Here is a 27,221-nt window from a genome sequence, read left to right on the forward strand (position 1 = left end):
TGCATTCAGTTCTGGTCACCACATTCTAAGAAGGATGTGGAGGCTTTGGAGAGGGTGCAGAAGAGGTTCACCAGGATGCTGCCTGGATTAGAGGACGTGAGCTATAAGGATAGGTTGGACAAACTTGGGTTGTTTTCTCTGGAGCGGCAGAGGCTGCGGGGAGACCTGATAGAAGTTTAGAAGATTATGAGAGGCATAGATAAAGTAGACAACCGGTATCTTTTTCCCAGGGTTGAAATGTCTAATATCAGAGGGCACGTATTTAAGGTGAGAAGGGATAAGTTCAAAGGAGATGTGCAGGGCAAGTTTTTTACGCAGAGAGTGGTGGGTGCCTGGAATGTGCTGCCTGGGGTGGGGGTGGAGGCAGATACGATAGAGGCATTCAAGGGGCTCTTTGATAGGCACATGAATGTGCAGAGAATGGATGGATGTGGACATTGTGTAGGCAGAAGGGATTAGTTTAGTTGGGCATTTGATTACATATAATTAAATTTGGCACAACATTGTGGGCTGAAGGGCCTGTTCCTATGTTCTAGAGAACCATATTTTCCCCTTAGGTAACCTACATCCCAATAGTTTGAACACTGAATTTTCCTATTTCAGTTAACCCATTCCCGCTGTGTTCCTCTCCCACTTCGATCAGTCCACCCAGGGTCCCTCACCCTTTTCTCTCCCTCCCCCTACCTAGACCTAACTATCTGTCCATCATCCACATTCCGGGGGTCCTTCTGCTCTGGTTCTCCTTTCTTATCCCCTCCCCCACTTGGTTCTGTCTGCCCATCATCCCTCCCTTATCTGGTTCCAACCATCACCCACCAGACCTGTCTCTGGCCTTCCCTCCACTCCCCCACCCAGCTCCATTTGCTGATTGATTTTCTTCTCCTTATGTTTCCGCTGGTCATCTACCTGCGTGTCTCAGGCCTCCCCCCTTCCCTTCCATCTCCCCCCCCGGCTCCATTTGCCCGTCATTCCTGTCCTCCCCACATCTGGTTCCACCCGTCACCTACCAGCCCCTATCTCGACTCTCCCTCTCTCTTCTCTATACTGGCTATCTTTCCTCTACAGTCCTGATGCAGGGTTGAGACCCGAAACATCGACTATCCCTTTGCCTCCACAGAAGCTGCTCAACCCACTGAGTTCTTCCAGTGGTTTATTTTTTGCTGGATGAAAATATGGTTGGTCTGATTAGTAAGTTTCTAGGTGACATGAAAACTGATGGTATTGTGGACAGCGAGGAAGGTTGTCAAAGGATACAGCAGGAAATAACCCAGGTGGAAATGTGGGCAGAGGAACAACAGATAGAATTTAATCTGGACACGTGTGAGGGGTTGTATTTTGGGAGGTCAAATGCAAGAGGGAAGTGTACAGTAAATGGCAGGACTCTCAGGAGCATTGATGTACAGAGGGATCTTGGGGTACAAGCCTATAGCTCCCTAAAAGTGGCTAAACATATGGATAGCATTGTAAAGAAGGCATACAACATGCTCACCTTCATCAGATGGCGAACTGAGTATGACTCAGGAAGTCATGTTGCAGCTTTATAAAACCGTGGTTTGGCCACACTTAGAGAATTCTGTGCAATTCTGGTCGCTCCTTTACAGGAAGGATGTGGAGGCTTTGGAGATGGTGCAGAAGAGCTTCACCAGGATGTTATCTGGATTGGAGAGTATTAGCTATAAAGAGATTGGACAAACTTGGATTCTTTTCTCTAGAGCATCAGAGACTGAGAGGCCATCTGACAGAGTTTATGAAGTTATGAGAGACACAGATAGGGTATGTAGTCAGAGTCCTTTCCCCAGGGTGGGAATGCCAAGTACCAGGGCACAGGTTTAAGGTGAGGGGGGAAAGTTTAAAGGAGATTAGCGAGGAAAGTTTTTTACACAGAGTGGTGAGTGACTGGAACATGGTAAAAGGGAGGAGGTAGAAGCAGGTACGACAGCAACGTTTAAGAGACATTTAGACAGACACGTGAACAGGCAGGGAGTGGAGGGACGTGGACTATGTGCGGGCAGATGGGATTAATTTAGCATCATGGTTGGGGCAGACATCATGGGCCAAAGGGCCTGTTCCCATGCTGTACTTTCCCATCCTTACTTAAATGATATCAATGCTTCTAAATTTATTTATGCTGAAAGAATCAATTACTTTCTGAAACTACGAACGAATTCTGAACAATGAACAAAGTCGCCACACAGTTGCAGTGTGATAACCATTCTTAGGTTGTCAGGTGACTCTTCAGGTGAGGCGGGCACAGTAGCAATGTTTAAAAGCCATCTAAATAAGTCCATGGATAGGAGGGATTTAGAGGGCTATGGGCCAAACATGGGCAGATGGGACCAGCTCGCTGGGCAACACAGTCAGCATGGACAAGTTGGGCTGAAGGGCCTGGTTCCGTGCTGTATGACTCTATGTGGATGTTCTCAAAGTTTCTGTGAAAAAAATGCAACACAGGTACTGACTCCTGAGAATCCCTGGCCCACGACTGCTCAAACTGGAGAAGAAACATTCAGGATGGTACTGAGTACCTTGAGTCCATATGTTGAGTGCACACAGAAACAGTGGGAGGAGCACAGCACTCTGAAACCATGGTCCACCTGCTCCAAGTGTCATACTCTGCCCCAACCTGAATTTAAGAAAGTGCCCAATTCATCATATCCACCACTGCGCCTTTTCCGGATGGATGTGTCTCAGTAATGTTGAAATAGTTAGCCAATGGGATTCCATCTCATCTGCTCTGAGGAAGTCCCTCCACCCATGGAAATAAAACATACCACCTTTAGGTGCTTCTCCCATCAGAACTGTCAGGGATCCCTGAAAAGGGACAGTGCGGTTGACTGGCTCTTCCCAGTTGCAGTTACGTTACCAGCTGCACTGTCTTCACAAATCCCAGTGGAATGAACCTGGCCACTGCATCTCCTCAGTGGAGAAACCCAGATCTCCAATGGACTCACAGATTTATCAATCATTATGATGACACAAAGCAACAGAAATGAGAGTTATTGAGTCAGTATTATGAATAAACCTGAGAATGATTTCTTAGACAAAATGTTTTGGATATTCCCGTGTATCGGAGAGTAAAATAGAACAAATCAGAAACATCAAATAGAGGAGATGCATAAGAATAATGGAAAGCTTAAATGGAATGAGTAAAAAAGACCCTAGGGAGAGGGGTAGAAAGAAGCTATTGGGGATAAAGAAATTAGATCAATGGATGTGTGAATTATCTGGGAATTTAGATGAATGAGAGATGCTTTTACTGAAACATAGATGATTCTGAGGGGGTTTGACAGGGAACATGCTGAAATGATATTTCCCCTGATCAGGAATCAACAACTAGGGAGCATCAAGTTAGGATAAAGGGTCACCCATTTAGAGATGAGGAAGAATTTCTTCTCTCAAAGGGTTGAAAAACTTTGGAAAGTCTGAGCTGTTAAGTATATCAAGGTTATCGATAGTCTTATGGGAACTACTAAGATCATTGTTTTGATTAAACATTAGGATATTCTGTGAATTGAAGAGGGATCAAGATTTCTGGGGATTAGGTGGGATCTGGCAGGAAAATGGAGCTGAGGCCATCAGCCATGACCTTATTACAAGCTCAAGGGACCCCATGCCCTGCTGTGCTCCATTTCCTTCTGTTTAAGTTTTGAGGAAGTCACTGGATACTTTACTGAACTGATATGTTAAGTTTTTAGGATGTCCCATTGTCAGGCACTGTGGTCCCACAGAACGGCTTTCTTTTACAATTGAAAACATTTCAATGTGACTTGCACTTCAATAATAAAGGCAGAAAGCTGTTCTTTCACAGAGGACAAACCATTTAACTAATGAACATAAGCCAGTGAAAGTCAGTCTAAGTAAAAGGTATCAAAACTTGATTGTCCATCCCACTGTATCTGCCTGTGGCTCCTTGCATTGATCCAGTGAGGCCCAATGTAAAGTTGAGAAGCAGCTTCTCATCGTCCGTCTTGGCATGTTTTAGGGCTCAATATCAAAATCAATCATTTTCCTTTCTCACTTTGATCAGGTTTGTCCAGTTCTGCTCTAGGTTACCCATCTGTAATATTTACTCAGCTTTACTCTGTCCACCTTCGGTGCATCACCTGCGTGTTTCCAGCATTTTCTCATTTCTACTTCAGATTTCTAGCAGCTGTTGGATTTTCATACCATTTCCTACATTGTGCAGGTTTGTCAAAGCCAGAAATAACCCATCATTACACTAAAAGTTAATCCACTTTGTCTTTTCTGGTAAAGTATTTCTTTCATTTTTCAGATTGATTTTCTGCTCAGTACAGCCAGCTCATCCTTCACAGATCTCCGGCAGTGCTATTCCAGAACCAGACACTAGGATACACCCAAGCCCCAAGATAGGTGACTTTCTCTCTGAATGAAAGGAACACATTTCCATACAGAATTTGTGCCTAATGCACTCCAACAACATGAACTCAGTGTCTTGAAAGGAAATAAAACTAGATTGATAAGTCATGGGCTTCACTTTGTCACAGTAATGATGATAAAGCAATCAGCAGTTGTTAATCAGTGAAACTGACAGTAACTTTACACCGATGTAGCACAGAAACCCCAAAGATAAACTTAGTGACCCACCCAGGTTGTTCCATCACATTGAAATCACTCAGATTATGTGTTTCAAGGTTTTTAAAAACTGGTCTGTGGAGTGGTGAAGCTGGTAGAGTTGCCACCTCATAGCTCCAGACACCTGGGTTCAATCCTGACCTCTGGCGCTATCCGTGTGGAGTGTGCACATTCTTCCTGTGACTTCCTTTGGCTGCTCTAGTTTCACTCCTCATCGCAATTGATGAGTTAACTGGCTCCTGGTGCACAGCTGGGTAGTGGAATCTGGGGGGAGTTGATGGGAAGGGGAGGGAATAGATTACAGAGGAAATTGGTGGAAGGGTGGGATTGCTCTGTGAGCCAGCTGGACTCAATGGACCGAATGACCTTTTTCCATGTTGTTATGAAGTATGAAAGAGCAGGAAATATTGAAAACAGAGCAACGGACATGAAATCAGCACAGATCAATGGTGTGTCAGGACAGGAAATAATGAATTAATTGACTCAAAATAAGGTAGACATAATTAAAGAAAATCTTGTACAGTGTTAAAACATGTTATAAACGTCAAGACCCAGACAGGATTTGTGACTGAATTTTTCTTTCTATTTTTCAGGATCTGGGAGTTGTTGACAAGGCGAGTGTTTATGCAGGGAGAATAAAACAGGTTTAGTGTAGGATTGCAGTGAATGACTGGTGTGGACAGAGGGCCAAAGGCCTGTTTCCACACTGTCCGACTCAATGATTCTATGGCCACATTACACAATAGCCCATAAATCTGACCTGTGGTTACATGAAGTTTGTAATTGGGTTGGCACACTATATAAGCCATGGTCACCTCATGGTATGATATATGACCCTAAAGGGCTATTGTATTATGTATTGTGCTTATAGAACATGGAACAGTACCACACAGGAACAGGCCCTTCGGCCCACAATGTCTGTGCCGACCATGATGCCAATCAAAACTAATCCCATCTTGCCCGTACATGGTCTGTACCCCTCCATTCCCTGCCTGTCCAATGCCTGGCTAACTGCTACTTAAACATTGCTGTCATATCTGCCTCCACCACCTCCCCTGGCAGGGTGTTCCAGGCACCCACCACTCACTGTGCAAAAAAAAATTGCCTCATAAATCTCCTTTAAACTTTCCTCCCCTCACCTTAAATCTATGCCCTTTAGTATTTGACATTTCTTACGTGGATATTTCTAAATAAATGACTTTTAAAAATTTTATTACATTTTGAAAAACTTGTTTGTAAGATTTCAGCTTTGCATCATGTGTGCCCATTTCAGTCTTTACTTTGTACTCTATTTCATGTTTAAACAGTTATTTAAAAATTGCTTCCTGGTCCCTTGTCTGTGAGAATTCTTGAACATACTAGGCTGTCCAACCAACCAGGTGACACCAATGTGGCAGCTGTCAGGTCTGCCTGAGGTGTACCTCACAGAAGTAGGCACTAGCGAAAGGAAGTTCCTGCCAATGCCATCACTAAATCTTTAAAGGGAACATTATTGGAGGTCAGTGAGGAGGGCTGATGATTAGCTTCTGATCACAGATTCAGGACTAAGAGGTTACTTTGAAATAACAGCCTAGAAACTATCTGGTGGATAAAAGAAGTGAGTTTAATTGGTTCTGCATGGGGACTGTGCCAGTTTTGAGCTTGGTCCCCTGGCAGCATGTTCTGCTGTGTAAGAGTTCCTCGGTGCTGGGCATGGTAGACGGGACATTGAGAGTTGGGATGTTGCGGGATGAGGCACAGAAGTTGACATCTGGTGAATATATGGCAGTGGTGGGATTGAAGAAATGATGGGGAGGCCAGACCACCACTGTCAGATACTGGGGGTGGGGGTAGGATGGAGGCTGAGGTCAGAGCAATCCTTAACCTGACAGATAATCATTGCTTGGAACGTCCCAGCCACAGACAGTAAGGCTTGTTCCCTGTAACTAATGCAGAAGCAGGCCTTGGCTGTAAATTGTAAATTGGTTTATTATTGTCACACGTACCGAGGTACAGTGAAAACTTAGTTTTGCATGTCATCCATCGAGGTAGTACAAGGGAACAGCAATGGCAGAATGCAGAACATAGTGTTGCAGCTACAGAGAAAGGGCAGTGCAGGCAGACAGTAAGGAGCAAGGCCATGATGAGGTAGATTGTGAGATCAACAGTCCATCTTATCGTACTAGGGGACAGTTCAATGGTCTTATAACAGCGGGATAGCCATATGTACCTTGATTCTCCACTTTAGACCTGGTTCTGTGGAAGTGGTGCACATTGTGTCTGGACCTTAAATGCAAATTAATTTTGAGCAAGTGATGTCAGAATATGCCTTGTATGTTTTAGAAACTTTTTTGCACGTTGCATAAAAATACTCTATTGCTGGCCAAATTACAGTGTGGAAAAATATGAGGTTTCCACTTTGGAAGAAAAAAACAGCAATGTGAACATTTTTTAACTGGTGAGAGAATGGTGAATGTTAATGTTCAATAGGACCTGGGTGTTTTCATACACAAGTCACTGAAAGCAAACATGCTGGTACAACAGAGGTAAATGGTACATTGGCCTTAATTGCTAAAGTACTTGAGTACCAGAGTTACTGTAATTATTAAGGCCTTGGTGAAACTAAGCTTGCAGAATTGTGTACAATTGTGGCCTCCACACCTAAAAAGGGTTTCATGGGGGATTCAGCATACTGGTCCCTGTCGTAGTAGGTTTGTAAAAGGGAATGTGAGGAAGGCTAGGCCTCTATTCTTTAGCGTTTAGGAGAATGAGAAATCTTATGTTCTTGTGATTTATCAGGTGAAGGTTCAACTGAGGAGAGCGAGAAGGGGACATGAAAAGGCTTCGGCAAGTAGGATTAAGGAGAATCCCAAGGCTTTTTTCTCGTGCGTGAAGAGCAGAAGGATGGCTAGAGTAAAGGTAGGTCCGATTAAAGACAAAGGTGGGAGGATGTGCCTGGAAGCTGTGGAAGTGGGTGAGGTTCTCAATGAATACTTCTCTTCAGTATTCACCAAGGAGAGGAGTCTTGATGAAGCTGAGGACAGTGTTGGTAAGGGTAATGTTCTAGAGCATGTAGATATCAAGAGAGAGGTTGTGTTGGAGCTGTTAGAAAATATTAGGACAGATAAGTCCCCGGGGCCTGACGGAATATTCCCCAGGCTGCTGCGTGAGGTGAGGGAGGAGATTGCTGAACTGTTGGCTAGGATCTTTGAGTACTCATTGTCCATGGGAATGGAACTGGATGATTGGAGGGTGGCAAATGTTGTCCCCTTATTCAAAAAAGGTAGCAGGGATAGTCCAGGGAATTACAGATCAGTGAGCCTTACGTCTGTGGTGGGTAAGCTGTTAGAAAGGATTCTAAGAGATAGGATCTATGAGCATTTGGAGAAACATGGACTGATTAGGGACAGCCAGCATGGCTTTGTGAAGGGAAGATCTTGCCTCACAAGCCTGATAGGGTTCTTTGAGGAGGTGACCAGGAAGATTGATGAGGGTAGTGCAGTAGACGTGGTTTACATGGATTTTAGTAAAGCATTTGACAAGGTTCCACATGGTAGGCTTCTTCAGAAGGCCAGAGGCCAAGGGATCCAGGGATGCTTGGCCGTGTGGATTCAGAATTAGCTTGCCTGTAGAAAGCAGAGGGCTGTGGTGGAGGGAGTGCATTCAGATTGGAGGGCTGTGACTAGTGGTGTCCCACAGGGATCGGTTCTGGGACCTCTACTTTTTGTGATATTTATTAATAACTTAGATGAGGGGGTGGAAGGGTGGGTTAGCAAGTTTGCAGACGACACAAAGATCAGTGGTGTTGTGGATAGTGTGGAGGGCTGTCAAAGCTCACAGAGGGATATTGATAGGATGCAAATCTGGGCTGAGAAGTGGCAGATGGAGTTCAATCTGGAGAAATGTGAGGTGGTACACTTTGGAAGGGCTAACTCCAAGGCGGAGTACAAGGTTAATGGTAGGATTTTGGGCAGTGTGAAGGAGCAGAGGGATCTGGGGGTTCATATCCACAGATCACTGAAAGTTGCGTCACAGGTGGATAGGGTAGTCAAGAAAGTTTATGGGATGTTAGCTTTCATAAATCGGGGTATTGAGTTTAAGAGCCACGAAGTAATGATGCAGCTTTACAAAACTCTGGTTAGACCACACAGAGTACTGTGTCCAATTCTGGTTTCCTCATTATAGGAAGGATGTGGAGGTGTTGGAGAGGGTGCAGAGGAGATTTACCAGGATGCTGCCTGGATTAGAGAGTATGGATTATGAGGAGAGACTAAGGGAGCTAGGGCTTTACTCATTGGAGAGAAGGACGATGAGGGGAGACATGATAGAGGTATACAAAATATTAAGACGAATAGATAGAGTGGACAGCCAGCGCCTCTTTCCCAGGGCACCAATGCTCAATACAAGAGGACATGGCTTTAAGGTTATGGGTGGGAAGTTCAAGGGAGATGTCAGAGGGAGGTTTTTCACCCAGAGAGTGGTTGGTGCATGGAATGCGCTGCCTGGGGTGGTGGTGGAGGCTGATACGTTGGTCAAGTTCAAGAGATTGTTAGATAAGCATATGGAGGAATTTAAAATAGGGGGATATATGGGAGGAAGGGGTTAGATAATCTTAGGTGTGGTTAGAAGGTCGGCACAACATGGTGGGCCGAAGGGCCTGTATTGTGCTGTATTGTTCTATGGTTCTATGGTACAGTCCATCACTTTCCTTTTGGTTGCATTATATTTTGTGTTTTCAGGACATAGAAATGGAATTGGAGTCAGATCACCAATGGAATAGAACAATGCAACTCCTGCTACACGTGACTGCAAAGCCGCAGACCACCTGAGGTTAAAGGTGCCAGGAAAATTGCATCAGCAAGTTTGGATAAGTTGGGAATATTAAAAGAATAAATAACTTAGGATAACCATAAAAAAACCAGAAGGGTCCATTCTATGCAGTTAACCCCTGATTGTTGCTTCTAATGCAGGCAGGACACCAGCTTCAAGCTGTCTGCTCATCTTGGTAGTGTAGCAGTTAGCTTAACGCTGCTACAGCGTCAGTGACCCGGGTTCAATTCCGGCCACTGTCTGTAAGGAGTTTGTACGTTCTCCCCATGTCTACGTGAGTTTCCTCCAGGTGCTCCAGTTTCCTCCCACATTCCAAGATGTACAGGTTAGGAAGTTGTAGGCATGCTATGTTGGCACCGGAAGCGTGGCAACACTGTGACAGGCACTTCATCCAAAAACACTGCATGATACTTCCCTTGCTTTTGTAAAACAAGTTGGTATATCATTGCAGACTGAACAATGAGGAGCTGGCACAAAGGCACAATTGCACCACCTGATCCAAATTCAAGTGACGGTGCTTCCAATACCTGAGGCTGTCTGGTATATATACCTGTCAGGTATAATACCTGAAGTTTAGTGGTGAGATTGAAGCGATTGTAGTTAAGGTTTTCCTTACACCTAATTCTCACAAGGAATATCACATCGTACTTACATCTCTATCTCTGCTTTCGAATGCCTGATGACGTCTGTCTGAATCCTTACTTTCCAGCACCTCTACCATGCTGTGTTTTCCCCTTCAGCCAGCCAGCCTGTGGTGGGGAACCTAAGGAGAGTGAAGGTAAAGGTGCACTGTCACTCCATTTAACACACCCAGCCACAGTTCAGATGCGATTACTGCACGTGATTAGTCAAGCGGCAAGATGTGATTCTGGTGTGATCCTGGCATCAAAGACCTGCAGCAAGGACAGAGGGAAAGGATGGCAGTGACACAGGCCACCAGAGGGTGCGGCTGCACACATTCTGCTGCAGGGGATGCAGAAAAGGATTCAGGTGGGGCAGCCAAAAGGAGAAAGTTACTGGGGATGAACAACTAAATGATTGGTGCAGAGAAAGTATGTGTCCAATGTCAAGGACAATGCAGGAGCACAATCAGACATTTGAACGTACAATTTAAGAGCAGAATGTAGTTACTTGGCCTCTCAAGCTGGCTCTCCCACTCAATAAGATCACGGCTAATCTAATCGCGCCTAACCCAGCATTCCCATCTACCCTCCACCCTCTCGCTCGTCAAGAACTTCTCTACTTCTGCCTCAAAGATGTTGACAGACTCTCTTCCTCAAAGGGCAGTGGAAGTGGACTTTCAGGGACTCACAGCCCTCTGAGGGAAAACTTTTGCCTTATCTCAAAAAGTATTGCCTTAAGAAAGTTTGCAGCTCATTAATTTTAAATATTGAACACTCGTTCTAGATTCTTCCACGAGAGGAAACATCCTCTCAATACTCACCTGAGGTTCTAATACGTTTCAATCAAGTCACCTCTCATTCTTCTAGCTTCCAACAGATGTAAGCCAAACCTGTCTGGCTTTCCTCATAAGATAACCCACTTATTACAGGCATCAATCTGGTAAGCCTTCTGTGAACTGCTTCCAATCCATTTGGATCTCTCCTTAAATAAGAAGACTAGTTCTGAACAAAGTACCCCTGCTATGATCCCACCAATTCCTTAGATAAATGATGCATAACCTGTCTATTCTTGTATTCAATTGAACGCACACTGAACAGTCACATTCCATTAGCTTCCCCTATTACCTGCTTAACTTACATACTCCTTTTTTTGTGAATCATAAACCAGGACACCCAGATTACTCTGATTTGTAGAGCTTTGCACTCTCTCACATTTACACTAAATGCTTCTTTTTTATTCATCCAGCCAACGAGAACAACTTGGCATCTTCTCACGTTATATTCCAATTGGCTGACCTCTGGCACCCATTTGTTGTTCTACATCCCTCTGTAGTCCCCTTATTTCCTCTACATAACTCATTTCCGATATGTCTTTCTGTCATCAGCAAAGTCTTTAGTATCAAGCTTGTGGAGGCCTTTGCGCAGATAATGGATCTCATTCTCCCATGATGACAGTGGAGAGTGACTCCATGAATGCACACGTGGCCCCAACCATCAGCCAGCATCAGTTGGCCAGTATATCAGCCTGTCCATGGCACACAAGCAGGAAGCCCCCAACTTCTGAATGGTTGCAGCAGAACTGTTTCACTGCTGTATCAAGATCAGTTCACAGTGGTTTGTACAGCTTTGTAGCTGTACTGAAATAGTTTGGTTGTAGCCATGGCTGGTTCTGGAGCACAAGTCTTCTGTATGTCAGCTGGGGCCCTTTGATTTTTCCATTCTACCTCACTGTGTCATGACATCATGTAGAGCGGCTTGAAATTATTGAAGATTGGCTTTTGTGATGGTGTGTAATTCAGGAGAGGCCAAGGTAGGTACACCACTGGTTGCTTCTGGCTAAAGGTGGTGGGAGTGCTTCAGTCCTGCTTCTTCATTCACATGCTGGGGTCTCTTATTATTTATGATGAGAATATTCCATTGTCTTTTGTTCCCTCCCATTCACAACTGGATCTGATCGGACTGCAGAGCTTTGATATGATCTGTTGGTTATGGAATTGCCTAGCTCTGATCTAACTTGTTTAGCTGGTTGGCTGGTTGAGTGATGTCACAACAACAACCTCGCACTCAACGTCAGCAAGACCAAGGAATTGATTGTGGACTTCAGGAAGGGGAAGTCGGGAGAACACACACCAGTCCTCATTGAGGAGTCAGTGGTGGAAAGGGTGAGCAGCTTCAAGTTCCTGGGTGTCAACATCTCAGAGGATCTATCCTGGGCCCAACACAGTGATGCAATCACAAAGAAGACACACCAGTGGCTCTACTTCGTTAGGAGTTTGAGGAGATTTGGTACATCACCAAAGTCTCTTGCAAATTTCTACAGATGTACGGTGGAGAGCATTCTGACTTGTTGCATCACCACCTGGTATGGAGGCTCCAATGTGTGGGATCGAAAGTGGCTGCAAAGGGTTGTAGACTCAGCCAGCTCCATCACGGGCACAATCCTTCCCGCCATCGAGGACATCTTCAAGTGGTGGAACCTCAAGAAGGCGGCATCCATCATTAAGGACCCTCACCACCCAGGACATGCCCCCTTCATGTCACTACCATCAGGGAGGAGGTACAGGAGCCTGAAGACCCACATTCAACGTTTCAGGAACAGCTTCTTCCCCTCCGCCATCAGATTTCTGAATGGTCCATTAACCCATGAACACCACCTCGTTATTCCTCTTTTGCACTATTTATTTATTTTTGTAACTTTATAGTAATTTTTATGTTGTTATGGACTCAGTGAAAGTCCCTTTAAGATAGAGAGTGTGTGTGTATGTGTGTGTGGGGCGTGCTTACGTCAATAGAAGATAAAGGACGTAATGACGTTGTTGAAGAAGAAGAAGAAAGAGAGAGAGAGAAGGGAGAGAGACACCAGCCTGCTTGTTTTCTCTATCGAGGGATGAGAAACAATAACTGTGTTTGCCACTGAAATCCATGTATGGAAGTTGGAAGTAATCCGGTGGAGTTCACTTTGTTGCTGACCTGTAGAAGGAAACAGGTATTTGTGTGTGGACGACCACGGTTCGGATGCTTTTCGGGGTGAGGAAGTCACTACCGAGTAAACACTGAAGTGTCGTTTGGGTTCCATCGTGGAACATCTGGATTTCGTATGTACTCTCTCTATGTTTTTCTACATCTACATCTTATCTTCAGACAACGGTGGTTGTTGAAGAAGCCCTTGCTCATGTTTCACCTTATGGCTTGCGGAACTGAACTTTAAGAACCATTCCGGAACTGGGAGTTTTGGACTTTGTCACACACACACACGAAGAGTTTAGTTTGGGGTTAACGTTCGAGGTTTAACATTCTTGAATTCTAACATACTAACATTTTTTTTTACTTTTATTTTACGTATTACCATAAGTAGTGATTAATAAAATAGTTTTTAACACTGAATCATGCTCAGTGTGTTTCTTTTGTTGCTGGTTTGTGACAAAATTGGGGGCTCATCCGGGATAGTTCCCAAGGTTAACGAGTATCGTCTGGGATTGTACCCCAGATTGACGAAATTTGTTCGAGATTCAATCCAAAGGTTTTTGAGGGAGGTCTGATAAATTCTTTTTAATTGGCTTGTGTGTGTGGAAACCAGCAGCAATGGATATTAAGGCATTTTTGGAGTCACCAACCCAAAAGGGATTGGAGGTGGCGAAAAAGGATGATCTGATAAAGATTGCTACAAGGCTAAACCTTACAGAAGTAAAGCAGTCTATGAGAAAGGCAGATATTCAGAGACTGATAGCTGGCCATTATGTGGAAAAGAAAGTGTTTGAGAAGGAAGTGTTAAAACAGTTTCCTGGCAGTGAAATAGCAATTTCTGAGGCACAGGTGCAGCTGGCAAAGATAGAGGCTGAACGAGAACAAAATAAATTAGAAGCTGAACGAGAGCAAAAGAGATTAGAGGCCGAACGAGAGCAAACCCAGTTAAAGATAGAAGCTGAACGAGAGCAAACCCAGTTAAAGATAGAAGCTGAACGCGAGCAAACCCAGTTAAAGATAGAAGCTGAACGAGAGGAAAAGAGATTAGAGGCCGAACAAAAGAAATTAGAGACTGAACAAAAGCTAACTCAGATGAAGATAGAGGCTGATCTAGCAATGAAGCAGATGGAATTGAAGAGGATGGAGCTGGATAACGAGGAGAAAAAGAGGCAGCATGAGTTACAAATGAAGCGTAGGAGTTCGGAATCTGATTCTGATGATGGTTTTTCAGCCAGCAGGGAGGTTCGATTAGTCCCTCCTTTTGAGGAAGATCAGGTTGATCAGTATTTCCAACATTTTGAAAAGGTTGCTGTGAGTTCAAACTGGCCAAGGAAAGGATGGGCTCTTATGGTACAGAGTGTGATTAAAGGTAAAGCTCAAAAAGCTTATTCTGCTTTGTCTGCTGAGGATGCAGCTGATTATACCAAGGTAAAACAAGCTATATTGAAGGCCTATGAATTGGTCCCTGAGGCTTATAGACAAAAATTCAGAGACTTGAGGAAATCTGCAGATCAGACTTATATGGAATTTGCCAATGGAAAGAGAATATGTTTTGAACGATGGTGCCTGGCTAAAAATGTAGATGGGGATTACGATAAATTGACAGAATTGATACTGGTGGAAGACTTTAAAAGATGTGTTCCAGCTGAATTAACAACATATTTAAATGAAAAGGCAGTGGAAACTTTACAAGAAACTGCTAGGTTGGCAGATGATTATGCTTTAACCCATAAATCCAAATGGGGACAACCTAAAACCTTTCAAAAGAGTTACAAAGACAATCCAGGTAAACCAGAGATTAAATTGGGAGGTAATCAAAAAGGAAAAGATGAAAAGAAGCCAGGGCTGGAGAAATCTGTTGAGCGTACTTGTTATTACTGTAGGAAACCTGGCCACGTGATATCTAATTGTGCCCTTTTGAAGAAAAAGAAGGAAGCTGTGCCCAATGCTTGCTTTCAGGCAATTAAAAATCAAAAAGGTTTAGGAGATGCTGTTAAAGATCAGTCCTTGCAAGAGGGAAAAGCGGAAAAGTTGGAGGAGGTGAGAAAAGAATTCCGTTCTTATGTATCAGAGGGTTTTGTTTCACTGAATGATGAGTCACCCCAGGTGCCAGTGAAAATTCTTAGAGATACTGGGGCTAGTCAATCTCTCTTGCTGGACAGTGTTTTAAATTTTGGTGAAGAAAGTGACACTGGTGAAGTAAATCTAGTACGAGGCGTTACAGGTGAGACCATGTCTGTCCCTTTTCACAGGGTGATTTTAAAGTCAAAGTTCGTAGAAGGACCAGTCGAGATAGGGATAAGACCTAGTTTGCCAGTGGAAGGAGTTTCTTTGTTATTGGGAAATGACCTTGCAAATGGAGAAAGTGATCCTGTGGTACGGTTAACAACCAAACCAAGGATTGATGAGTCTGAGGATGATTCAGATGTTTACCCATCATGTGCGGTGACTCGAGCTAGAGCTAAAGAATTAGCCAAGACAGACAGTCCGGTGCAGTCTGATGTAGTTCCTTGTGACAGTCCTAAACAGGAAGAAAATTTTGATGCCTTATCTGAGACTTTTCTGTCTTCACTGGAGGATCAACATCCTTATAGTGAGCCTGAATTTAAAGATTTGTCTTTGTCGAGGAAGGATTTTATGGTGGAACAGACAAAGGACCCTGAGTTGACAGAATTGAAAGAAAAAGCTCTCTCATGTGAGGAGATTGAAAAAGTGCCAACTGGATACTATGTCAAAAATGGAGTGTTAATGAGGAAATGGAGACCTCCTCATGTTCCTGTTAATGAGGAATGGGAAGTTATTCATCAGGTTGTTGTTCCAAAAGTTTATAGGGATGAGATTTTAAACCTGGCCCATAGTATGCCTTTGGGTGGTCATTTTGGGGTGAATAAAACTGTAGGGAAGATCTTGAAACAATTCTATTGGCCTGGTTTGAGAAAAGATGTGGTGATGTTTTGTCGAACCTGCCACACATGTCAGATGGTAGGTAAACCAAATCAAAAACCCCCTGTGGCTCCTTTGAAACCAATTCCTGCTTTTGGTGAACCCTTTTCGAAGGTGATTGTGGACTGTGTTGGCCCCTTACCAAAGTCTAAGACTGGAAATCAGTATTTGTTAACCATCATGTGTGCCACTTCTAGATTTCCAGAGGCAATACCCCTTAGAAATATTAAGGCCAAGACAGTGTCAAAGGCTCTTGTAAAATTTTTTACCTTGTTTGGTTTGCCAAAAGAAATCCAATCTGATCAAGGTAGTAATTTTATGTCAAAAATTTTTCAACAAATAGTCTATGAGCTGGGAGCAAAGCAGATTGTATCATCTGCATATCACCCAGAATCTCAAGGAGCTCTGGAGAGATTTCATTCTACTCTCAAAAATATGCTGAAGACTTATTGCTTTGAAAACACCAAGGATTGGGACGAAGGTATCCATTTACTTTTGTTTGCCGTTAGAGAATTGATCCAGGAGTCAATCGGATTTAGTCCGTTTGAGCTTGTGTTTGGACATAGGGTGAGAGGACCTTTGGAGTTGTTGAGAGAGCAATGGGTTAATGAGGAAGTTCACTTGAGTCTGTTGGACTATGTCCAAAAATTTAAAACTCGGTTGGAGAGAGTCTGCCAGCTAGCGAGAGAGAATTTGAAAACAAGCCAGATAAGAATGAAGACATATTTTGATAGACGTGCTCGGCCTAGGACATTCGCAGTGGGGCAAAAGGTGTTGGTATTTTTCCCTAGCCAAAATAATCCCTTGCAAGCTCGCTTTTCTGGACCCTATGTTATTGAATCTCGAGTGACTGATCTAACATATATAATCAAAACACCAGATAGACGCAAGAAAACACAACTCTGTCATGTAAACATGCTAAAACCTTATTATGAGAGGGATTCAGTTGTGGCCTTGGTGGATGGTGAAAAGGTTGTTTCTAGAATACCTGATGTTGATGTTGAGGAAGGCCAATTTAGACCAAATATTGTTCCATCGAAACTGAAAAACCAAAATATCCTGGAGAACCTTGAAACGAAGTTGGACCATTTACAAGTTTCACAAAAACAACAGATGAGAGAATTAATTTTAAAATTTAAAAATCTGTTCCCAGATGTTCCAAACAGAACATCGATAATTACCCATGATGTTGATGTTGGGGATGCAAAACCAATCAAACAACACCCATATCGAATGAATGTGAAAAAAAGTAAACTTGTTGATCAGGAAATAAAATACATGTTGGAAAATGATATTATTAGACATTCTACTTCAAATTGGAGTTCGCCCTGTGTTATTGTACCTAAACCTGATGGAACTGTTAGATTTTGCACAGATTACAGGAAAGTGAATGCTGTAACAAAGTCAGATGCTTACCCTATTCCTAGAGTGGATGATTGCATAGACAGAGTGGGAAAGGCAAAATTTCTTACAAAGATTGACTTATTAAAAGGGTACTGGTGTGTTCCATTAACAGATAGAGGAAGGGAGATTTCAGCCTTTGTAACCCCTTCTGGATTGTATGAATACAATGTTTTGCCATTTGGAATGAAAAATGCTCCGGCAACATTTCAAAGAATGATTAATTCAGTGATTCATGGGTTAAAACATACAGATGCCTACATTGACGACTTAGTGACTGGGAATGATACTTGGGAAGATCACATCTCTGCGTTAGAAAGGTTGTTTGAAAGACTTTCCAAGGCTAACCTTACAGTTAACTTGGCTAAAAGTGAATTTGGCCATGCCACTGTGACGTATCTTGGTTATGTTGTAGGTCAAGGCAAGCAAGCTCCTGTTCAGGCAAAAGTTCAAGCAATATCTGAGTTCCCTATTCCCACAGGTACGAGGACTGTTAGAAGATTTTTGGGAATGGTTGGATATTATCGAAAATTTGTAAAAATTTTGCTGATATTGCTCTTCCCCTAACTAATCTTCTGAAGAAGGGAGTAAAGTTTGTTTGGACAGATTCTTGTCAAGAAGCATTTGAGAAGCTGAAAGCCATTTTATGCTACGATCCTGTGCTCAGAACACCTGACTTTGAAAAGCCATTTTCATTAGCAGTAGATGCCAGTGATGAAGCTGCAGGAGCTGTGTTGTTGCAGAAGGGTGACCTTGATGATATTGACCATCCTGTAGCTTACTTTTCAAAGAAATTTAATGAGCATCAAAAGAATTATTCCACCATAGAGAAAGAATTACTGTCGCTTGTTTTAGCCTTGCAACATTTCAGTGTATATGTTTGCACCGCTCAGAAACCATTGACTGTGTATACAGATCATAACCCATTGGTGTTTCTGAGCCGAGTCAAAAACAAGAACAGAAGGCTGTTAAACTGGAGTTTAATTTTGCAAGAGTTTGATCTCATGATAACTCACATTAAAGGCAAAGATAATGTGATTGCTGATTGTCTTTCCCGATGTTAAATGGGAAACATGTATCTGTACTAATCTGATAGTCTGTAGTTGTGTAACATGATAATTATTAACATTACTAACTGTATGCGCGGTTGAATTTTTCTTGGGAAAAATTTTTTTTTTTAGGTGGGAGGTGTTATGGACTCAGTGAAAGTCCCTTTAAGATAGAGAGTGTGTGTGTATGTGTGTGTGGGGCGTGCTTACGTCAATAGAAGATAAAGGACGTAATGACGTTGTTGAAGAAGAAGAAGAAAGAGAGAGAGAAGGGAGAGAGACACCAGCCTGCTTGTTTTCTCTACCGATGGATGAGAAACAATAACTGTGTTTGCCACTGAAATCCATGTATGGAAGTTGGAAGTAATCCGGTGGAGTTCACTTTGTTGCTGACCTGTAGAAGGAAACAGGTATTTGTGTGTGGACGACCACGGTTCGGATGCTTTTCGGGGTGAGGAAGTCACTACCGAGTAAACACTGAAGTGTCGTTTGGGTTCCATCGTGGAACATCTGGATTTCGTATGTACTCTCTCTATGTTTTTCTACATCTACATCTTATCTTCAGACAACGGTGGTTGTTGAAGAAGCCCTTGCTCATGTTTCACCTTATGGCTTGCGGAACTGAACTTTAAGAACCATTCCGGAACTGGGAGTTTTGGACTTTGTCACACACACACACGAAGAGTTTAGTTTGGGGTTAACGTTCGAGGTTTAACATTCTTGAATTTTAACATACTAACATTTTTTTTTTACTTTTATTTTACGTATTACCATAAGTAGTGATTAATAAAATAGTTTTTAACACTGAATCATGCTCAGTGTGTTTCTTTTGTTGCTGGTTTGTGACAATGTCTTTATGAGCTGCACTGTACTGCGGCCACAAATTTCATGACATACGTCAGTGATGATAAACCTGATTCTGATTCTGAACACGCTCCTCTCACCGTCCCTGTCATGCCTTGTTGTTGGAAGCTGCCTGTGCCTGGTTTCCATTAACATGGATTGAAGGACATGCAGGGATGATGGTGCAGTGTCTGGGACTGATGTATTGAACAGTGCTGTTGCTTAACTAGTTAGTTGAATATGCCCTCAATTCCCTGGGTTTTAGTTAAGGAGGTAGCTTTGTATTCCAGATTCATTTTAATTAACTTTCCATATTTGACCTGGCTGGAGGCTGATTAATTCTGATTCCTTGATGGTCCACCTTGTTTTAATTCTTCATTTTTATTTGTTGCGATTTGATACAACTGGGAGGCTTTGTAAAGCTAGGTCAGCTCAGAGTCAAGTGTAGGCCTGTGGTCCAGAGCCCAGTGAGAGGAGGATGTTTAGTTTCCTTCTTCAAGGACACTAATGAGCAGTTGGATCATAATGACAATCCGATAGACTCATGGTCACCACACTGAAAGTAACTTTTAGTCCAGATTTATTTTAATACAAATCATAACCTGTCACTGTGGAATTTAAACTCATAGTTATTAGTCTAGGCCTCTGATGCACAAACCTAGTAGTGTAACCTCTATACTTGTGCCTGGTTGTGTAATCTGTCTTTCAAATGTAACATCTTTAACCCTGGCATCATTGCGATGAACCTGAGCTGTACTTACTTTTCCTTAGCTGAGGTAGCCAAAACTGAATAGTATACAGAAGGAATTTACCTTACACCAGCAGGAGGTGGTATCACAACAGGAATCCCAGGCTCTGTCAGATAAAAGTCAACATTCCACATTGTTTTTTCACGTTTCCATCAGTTTTATTAATTTATTGTCATCAGCAAAAGCTTGGATACTGATTTATGTACTCTGAAATCTTTGGTTCCTCCACTATTCCTGGCTTCACATCATTTACAAAATATTCTGCATTACCTTTCTGAGGCCAAAGTGGGTGATTTTACTCTTCGACTTTAACTCCAGCAGGGAATTTCCCGCCCATGTCCCTGTCCAACTTTCTTCACACCTCTGCCCTGCTATCTAATTTAATGTCATCAGAAAAAGCTTGGATACTTGTCTCTCTATTCTATATCCAAATCATTTATAGACATTGTGACGGTCTGTGACCACCCCCCCCCCCCCCCCCATTCACATCACACATCACTCGTAACTTTAATCATTGTTTCCTATCTCTCTCTAAATCCAGAGGTTCCCCCTAATTTCTTGTGTTCTCTTTTTGTTGATAGTCTTGCACAGAACTTAAATGAATAGCTTCTGGAAGATCATCTAATTAAAATCCATGCACGCTCCCTTATATACCGCTTTAGTTATCTCCTCAAAACATTCAATTAAGTTCATCAGACATGACTCACCCTTCACAAATAACATTCAGACCAGTTTATGTTTGTGCAAGTGCTCAGTCATTCTGTCTCTAGTGACAGATTGGTGGAACATTCCCCACAGCAAACATTAGACTAATAGGCCTATAATTTCCTTATTTATCTCTTCTACCCTTTTCAAATAATGGAACAACGTTGGCAATTTTCCAAACCAATCTATTACAAAGGAAAACCTACATAAAATACAGAAGATTAATTAAAACTTCTCATTAATTAAAAGAATTCAATTATCTAAGTTAATAATTGAGTAGATTGAAGGGATCTGACCTTCATTTCACACCAGATTAAGGATTCCTTAACTCGTTTGACAGAGGAACCCCTTATGAAACATTTGTCTTCTGCGTAAGATGTATTAACTTTGAATATCAGTTGGAGAACCTGTTTTTAAACTGCTTTGATTCTTTCTGCTTCAAAAGCATCACTTTCTTCAAGCACTTCGAAGAAATCATTAAATAACAACAAGGTATTCCAATAGAAATCACATCAATCATTTATCAGATAACCAATCCGGCAAAAGATGGCAAGTTCTCTGTTTAGTGTTCTATTTTACATGATCTGATTTTGGTTACATTAAGAATCATACAGAAATATTACACTGCTGTGAGTGCAGTCTACTGATTTATTAACAGGCAGCAGTTCATTAGTCATGACTAGGAGAGGTGGATCAAAGGGTTTCACACACAATTAATTTAGCCACTGGTCACATTAGATGCTCACAATAAAAGGATGCCATGTGTGAAAGGTGAATTGCAGATTAAAGATGTACAATATAAGGTAAATACAAAGATACAACAACATGCACCCTAGAAGGTGAACTCTTGGGTAGATCCCCAGCATGTATCTTGGGTGTCATCTACTTCTAATTAACATGTTGTCCTTGGGTGACACCACTTGAAAACACGACACACTCCATTTGTAAGATGAGGGTGGGGGCTGTAGGAAGGATGAGCAACCGAACCGTGGCACCGTGGTTCAGGGAGCCATTCACGAGGGGGCAGGGAAGAGAAGTGTAGTTGTAATTGGGGATGGTATAGTAATAATCGCTGGGTTGCTACCTGAGCACATGCAAATTTGGCACAGGGTCAATGAGATCAGGGAGTTAAATGCATGGCTCAAAGGTTGGTGTGGGAGAAGTGGGTCTGAATTCATGGGACATTGGCACCAGTATTGGGGAAGGAGAGAGCTGTTCTGATGGGACGGGCTCCACCTGAACCACGCTGGGACTAGGGTCGTGGCGAATCTCATAACTAGGGCTGTGGGTAGGGCTTTAAACTAAATAGTAGGGGGGTGGGTTCAACAGATTGGAAAAGTAAAGGAGAGGGAAAAAGCGTGCAGGAGAGGTTACTGAAGTCTCCAGAATAAAGAATAAGACAGAAAGTTTAGAAAGGGATAAGAATTTAACTTCAGGCAACATGGAGACAAATTTGAGAAGAGGGGTGGTGGGTACAGGACTGAAGGTGTTATATTTGAATGCACGCAGTATACAAAACAAGGGAGATGAGCTCGTAGCGCAGTTAGAAATTGGCAGGTACAACGTTGTGGGCATCGCAGACAGAGTCGTGGTTGAAGGAAGATCACAGCTGGGAGCTAAACAGGCAGTTGGGCAGAGCGGGTGGGGTGGCTTTGTTGGTAAAAAATGAAATCAAATCCTTGGCAAGAAATGACATAGGATCAGAAGATGTAGAATCCTTGTGGGTAAAGTTAAGGCACTGCAAGGGTAAAAAGACCCTGATGGGAGTTATATACAGGCCTAGCAGCCAGGATGTGGGGTACAAATTACAAGAGGAGATAGAAAAAGCATGTAAAAAGGGCAATGTTACAGTGGTCCAGGGGGATTTCAATTTGCAGGTAGACTGGGAAAATCAGGTTGGTACTGGATCCTAAGAGAAGGAATTTGTAGAATGCCTACGAGATGGTTTTTAGAGCAGCTTGCAGTCAAGCCAGCTAGGGAAAAGGCAGTTCTGGATTTGGTGTTGTGCAATGAACCAGATTTGATTAGGGAGCTTAAGGTAAAGGAACCCTTAGGAGGCAGTGATCATAATATGATAGAATTCACCCTGTAGTTTGAGAGGAGAAGCTAAAATCAGATGTATCGGCGTTACAGTTGAGTAAAGGTAACTACAGAGGCGTGAGAGAGGAGCTGGCTAAAGTTGATTGGAAGGGGACCCTATCAGTGATGATGGTAGAGCAGCAATGGCAGGAGTTTCTGTGAATAATTCGGAAGACGCAAAATCAGTTCATCCCGAAGAAGAAGCATTCTAAAGGGAGGATCAGACAACCGTGGCTGACAAGGGAAGTCAAAGACAGCATGAAAGCAAAAGAGAGGACATACAATATTACAAAAATTAGTGGAAAGCTAGAGGATTGGGAAGCTTTTAAGGACCAACAGAAGGCAACTAAGAAAGCAATACGGGGAGAAAAGATGAAATCTGAAGGTAGGCTAGCCAATAATATAAAAGAGGATAGCAACATTTTTTTCAGATGTATAAAGAGTAAAAGAGGCAAGAGTGGACATTGGACCACTGGAAAATGACGCTGGAGACATAGTAATGGGGAACAAAGAATTGGCAGGCAAACTGAATAAGTATTTTGTGTCAGTCTTCATTGTAGAAGAAACCAGCAACGTGTCAGAAATTCGAGAGAGTCAGGGGGCAGAAGTGAGTGCAGTCGCTATTACTAGGGAGAAGGGGCTTTGGAAACTGTAAGGTCTGAAGGTAGATAAGTCACCTGGACCAGATGGACTTCACCCCGGGGTTCTGAAAGAGGTAGCTGAAGAGATGGTGGAGGCATTCGTAGTGATCTTTCAAGAATCATTAGAGTCAGGAATGGTTCTGGAAGTTTTCAACCCTCTCAACCTCAGTACCATTGATGTAGACAGGAGCATGTGCCCTGACTCCCCCCCCCCTGCCTCCCCAACACCGAAGTCAATGACCAGCTCTTTTGTTTTGCTGACATTGAGGGAAAGGTTATTGCCTTGACAACATGCCACTAGGCTCTCTATCTCCTTCCTGTACTCTGACTCATCATTATTTGAGATACGGCCCACTACGGTGGTATCACCTGCAAAGTTGTAGATGGAGTTAGAGTAGAATCTGGCCACATAGTCATGAGTGTACAGGGAATAGAGCAAGGGGCTGAGGACACAGCCCCCTACAATGATATACTTTACCATTTCTGAAGCTAGTAGTGCAGATGCTAAGGCAGTGCTAATTCGTGAAGGTGTACTGAAGACTTTGCATGTTAAATGTGAGCTTTGATTAATGCAGAGCTGGATCCATAAGGTTGTAGCTAATATGAGAGTTCTCATGTGATATCCACCAAGTGGCCTGCAGGATACCAGTGGCCCCCGTCACCCTGAGACAGCCTACAATTCTCAAAAACTTATGGCTAATTCCACCTGCTGCTTGCTTCTAAACAGGAGACAAATTTAGTCAGACTACTTGTGCAGAGCATCATTGCAGACCTTATTGTAACAGACAACTGCAGGACACAGAAAACTAGAAGACATTTCAAATATCTTTAGCCTGTGAGGACCTCAACATGTACAAGGTCATCTTGACAGCCCGTGGGGTTTGTGGCCCTCTCCCTGCTCTGATATTGTGGCTGGAGCAGGTTGCAGCTTTCAGTGGGCATATCCTAACTGAAGCACAAATATCTGACATTGTTCCTTGCTCAGGTTAAGGCAGGAGAATTGTTCCCTGAACACCCTAGGCTGATACAGGTTCTTGCTGAGAGACCTTCTCCCCTTTCTTCTCCTCCCAGTGGCTTTCTCCGATCTGTGTGAACTCTGCACTTTCTTCCAGTCATGCCATATTCCAAGGGAAATGCACATGAATGCAGTCATGTCTGGGAGCAATTGATTGGTGAAGAACAATTGAAGTTAGGACAAAGACCTTCAGCAATCAGCAAACTATTTCCTATAGATTTCAACAGCTTTAAACATCTCTAGAAATCTCTAAGCACCTGCAGACTCTTAGCAACAACCAGAGCATTTTACCCAGGGCTCAGTGACATGCTCCCATTCAAGATGTGAAAACATCAAACAAAATGTTGGAGCATCTCAGTCGGTCAGGCTGATCCACTGAGCTCCTCCAGCATTTTGAGTGTTGCTCCAGATTAGAGCATCTGCAGTCTCCTGTGTCTCCATGAAAACATCAATCTATGCAGGGCACAATGACCCAGTTCCACACAGGATGCAATGATGTAACTTCACCATAACAAAGATTTTATTTCATCCATGACTCAATGATGCAATTCCATCCAGGATATTTTTTATACCTGGGCTTATCTTAGTACAGTTGTCTCTGGCAGGTTTCCACATGTTAAGTGCTAATTATTATTGGGAGAAATATAACATGAAGCACATTCACCTCAAAAGTTCATGTTTAAAGAGAACCTCTGTCCTCTGTTCTTCCTAATTTGCTAGTGACCTCTCATTGTTCTTGTGACAGTCTCTGTGAAATGTTGCAGCTCTCTAAATAGTTATATACACAACCTCTTTAGTTAGGACCTCAAGCTTAATATTTTCTTCAGAATAAATTTCAGACACAGAAGTCATTGCTCACAAACTAGAGTGAGTAATTACAATGAAGTGGTAAATTGGATTCAAATTTCTGAATGGAATCCATAAGTTGCCGAAACACCATGAATGAATAATAAATTGTCCTTTATCTAAATTGCAGACTGGCTTTATACCAGTAAGCAGTGAATTGCAGATTTCTGTAGTTTTTACATGTTATCATGGAAAGTTAAAAGATATTTTGGCTTTATTTAGTTGTAACTCGGATTACTGTTGGACTTTTTTGAAATATCAATCTCTTTAAGTTATCCTATGGTATGATTCTTTGGAACTGAAGTTAGTAATTTTTAAATGTGTTATCTCTCATAAGACAGCAGTTCAGTGTAACTGAAAGAAGATCTTCTCCATGCAAAAATACATTTTTAGCAAGGTGAAAGAATTGGCCTCTGCTGCTCCAGCTCCCCACAAATGCCATGGGCAAATCAATTCCTCAGTGCTGTAAACCTGGGCATTCCTTCTCATTCTGATCTCCCTGTGGCTCACAAGGATGACTAAACTGCAACCAATGTCAACTGTCACGATTGTTTCATCCACAGACAGGATGACCACTGGATGAACTGACCAATTGTCCAAGCTCATACTGTGCTAATACATCAAAATCCTTGATTTTCAGGGGTCTTAAGCAACTCGGCATTCTCTTCAATCCCACCCATTATAACACAAGCATGAACTGCAACCACTGCCATTTATATTGTGAAGAATCTGACGGCTCTGCTTGTCCCCCCATCTGACAGTGTCTTATCTCCCAGGGTATGTTGATTAAACAGGCTTGGATCCTGGGGAAGTACATATAAAAGCTTTGTTAGACTTCATGTGGCCAGGTAACATGTTAGTTAATTAGTTAGATCACATTAATATCAGAGAATGTTTTAAAACAATGGTAATACAATGGTAAACAAAGGGTATGCATTTAAGGTGAGGGGGTAGGTTCAGAATCGACGTGAGGGGTACGTTTTTTACTGAGAGAGTGGTAGATGCCTGGAATGCATTGCCTGATAAGGTGGTGGAGGCAAATTCATTGGGAGCTTTTAAGAGGAGCTTGGATGGGCACATGAATGAGAGGAAAATAGAGGGATATGGGCATTCTGTTGGTAGGAGGGAATAGCTATGTCGGTACAACATTTTGGGCTGAAGGGCCTGTTCTGTGCTGTACTGTTCTATGTTCTATGTTCTAATACTGCTGCTTTCTTCTAGTTGTAGGTCAGATTCATACTAAAACCTACTGCAAAGGTAGATACGGCTCTGAACCACACAAGTACCACATAACACATTGTTGACTTCTGCAAACAATTCTAAGTCATAAGTTTTAATGAAAATTAGTGTAGCGGTTAGCGCGACGCTATTACAGCGCCAGTATTCGGGGTTCGATTCCTGTCGTTGTCTGTAAGGAGTTTGTACGTTCTCCCGTGTGAAAGTGAGTTTCTTCCAGGTGCTCCGGTTTCCTCCCACATTGCAAAGACGTACGGGTAGGTTAATTTGGGTTTAAAATGGGCGGCGTGGACTCGTTGGGCCAGAAGGGCCTGTTACCACACTGTAAATAAAATTTAAAATTTAAAAATACTGCTATAGCAACATGTAATATTGAGTTTCCTATTATTATATGGAAATTAAAACCAAAAATTTCTATGCAATTGTCAAACAATTCCTTAAAGGCTCATGTAATTCAGTGAATTTTCCGGCCTTTAAGTGTTTTTTTATATGGGGAACTTTAAGAGCTGGATAGATTTTGATTAACCGGCCAGAGAAGGCAGCTCAATATTATGTTTGCAATATTCTTTGAAAAGAAGGTCTGGAAGAGATAGATAAGTCACTCTATGTGGGGCACCTTAATTACAGATATTGGGGAAGGATTACCACAGAATTTTTATTGAGACTTGTTTCTTTAATATATTCCTTTAATTTACTTGCCTGCAGATAAGAAATTTATCAATTTT

General features: G+C 42.6%; 1 protein-coding gene across 1 annotated transcript in view; it reads left to right on the top strand.

The window, feature by feature from the left end:
• Positions 1-18,446, top strand: part of LOC127570450 (uncharacterized) — a 111,427-nt gene extending 92,981 nt beyond the window's left edge. The window contains exon 2 of the mRNA XM_052016049.1: positions 13,559-18,446. Within this exon, the coding sequence (XP_051872009.1) occupies positions 13,608-17,900 (4,293 nt within the window). The 5' untranslated portion in view covers positions 13,559-13,607 and the 3' untranslated portion in view covers positions 17,901-18,446. The remainder of the gene's footprint in view (positions 1-13,558) is intronic.
• The last annotated feature ends 8,775 nt before the right edge of the window (positions 18,447-27,221 follow it).

The sequence above is a fragment of the Pristis pectinata genome, chromosome 5, assembly GCF_009764475.1.
Source record: "Pristis pectinata isolate sPriPec2 chromosome 5, sPriPec2.1.pri, whole genome shotgun sequence".
In the NCBI taxonomy this organism is placed as follows: domain Eukaryota; kingdom Metazoa; phylum Chordata; class Chondrichthyes; order Rhinopristiformes; family Pristidae; genus Pristis; species Pristis pectinata.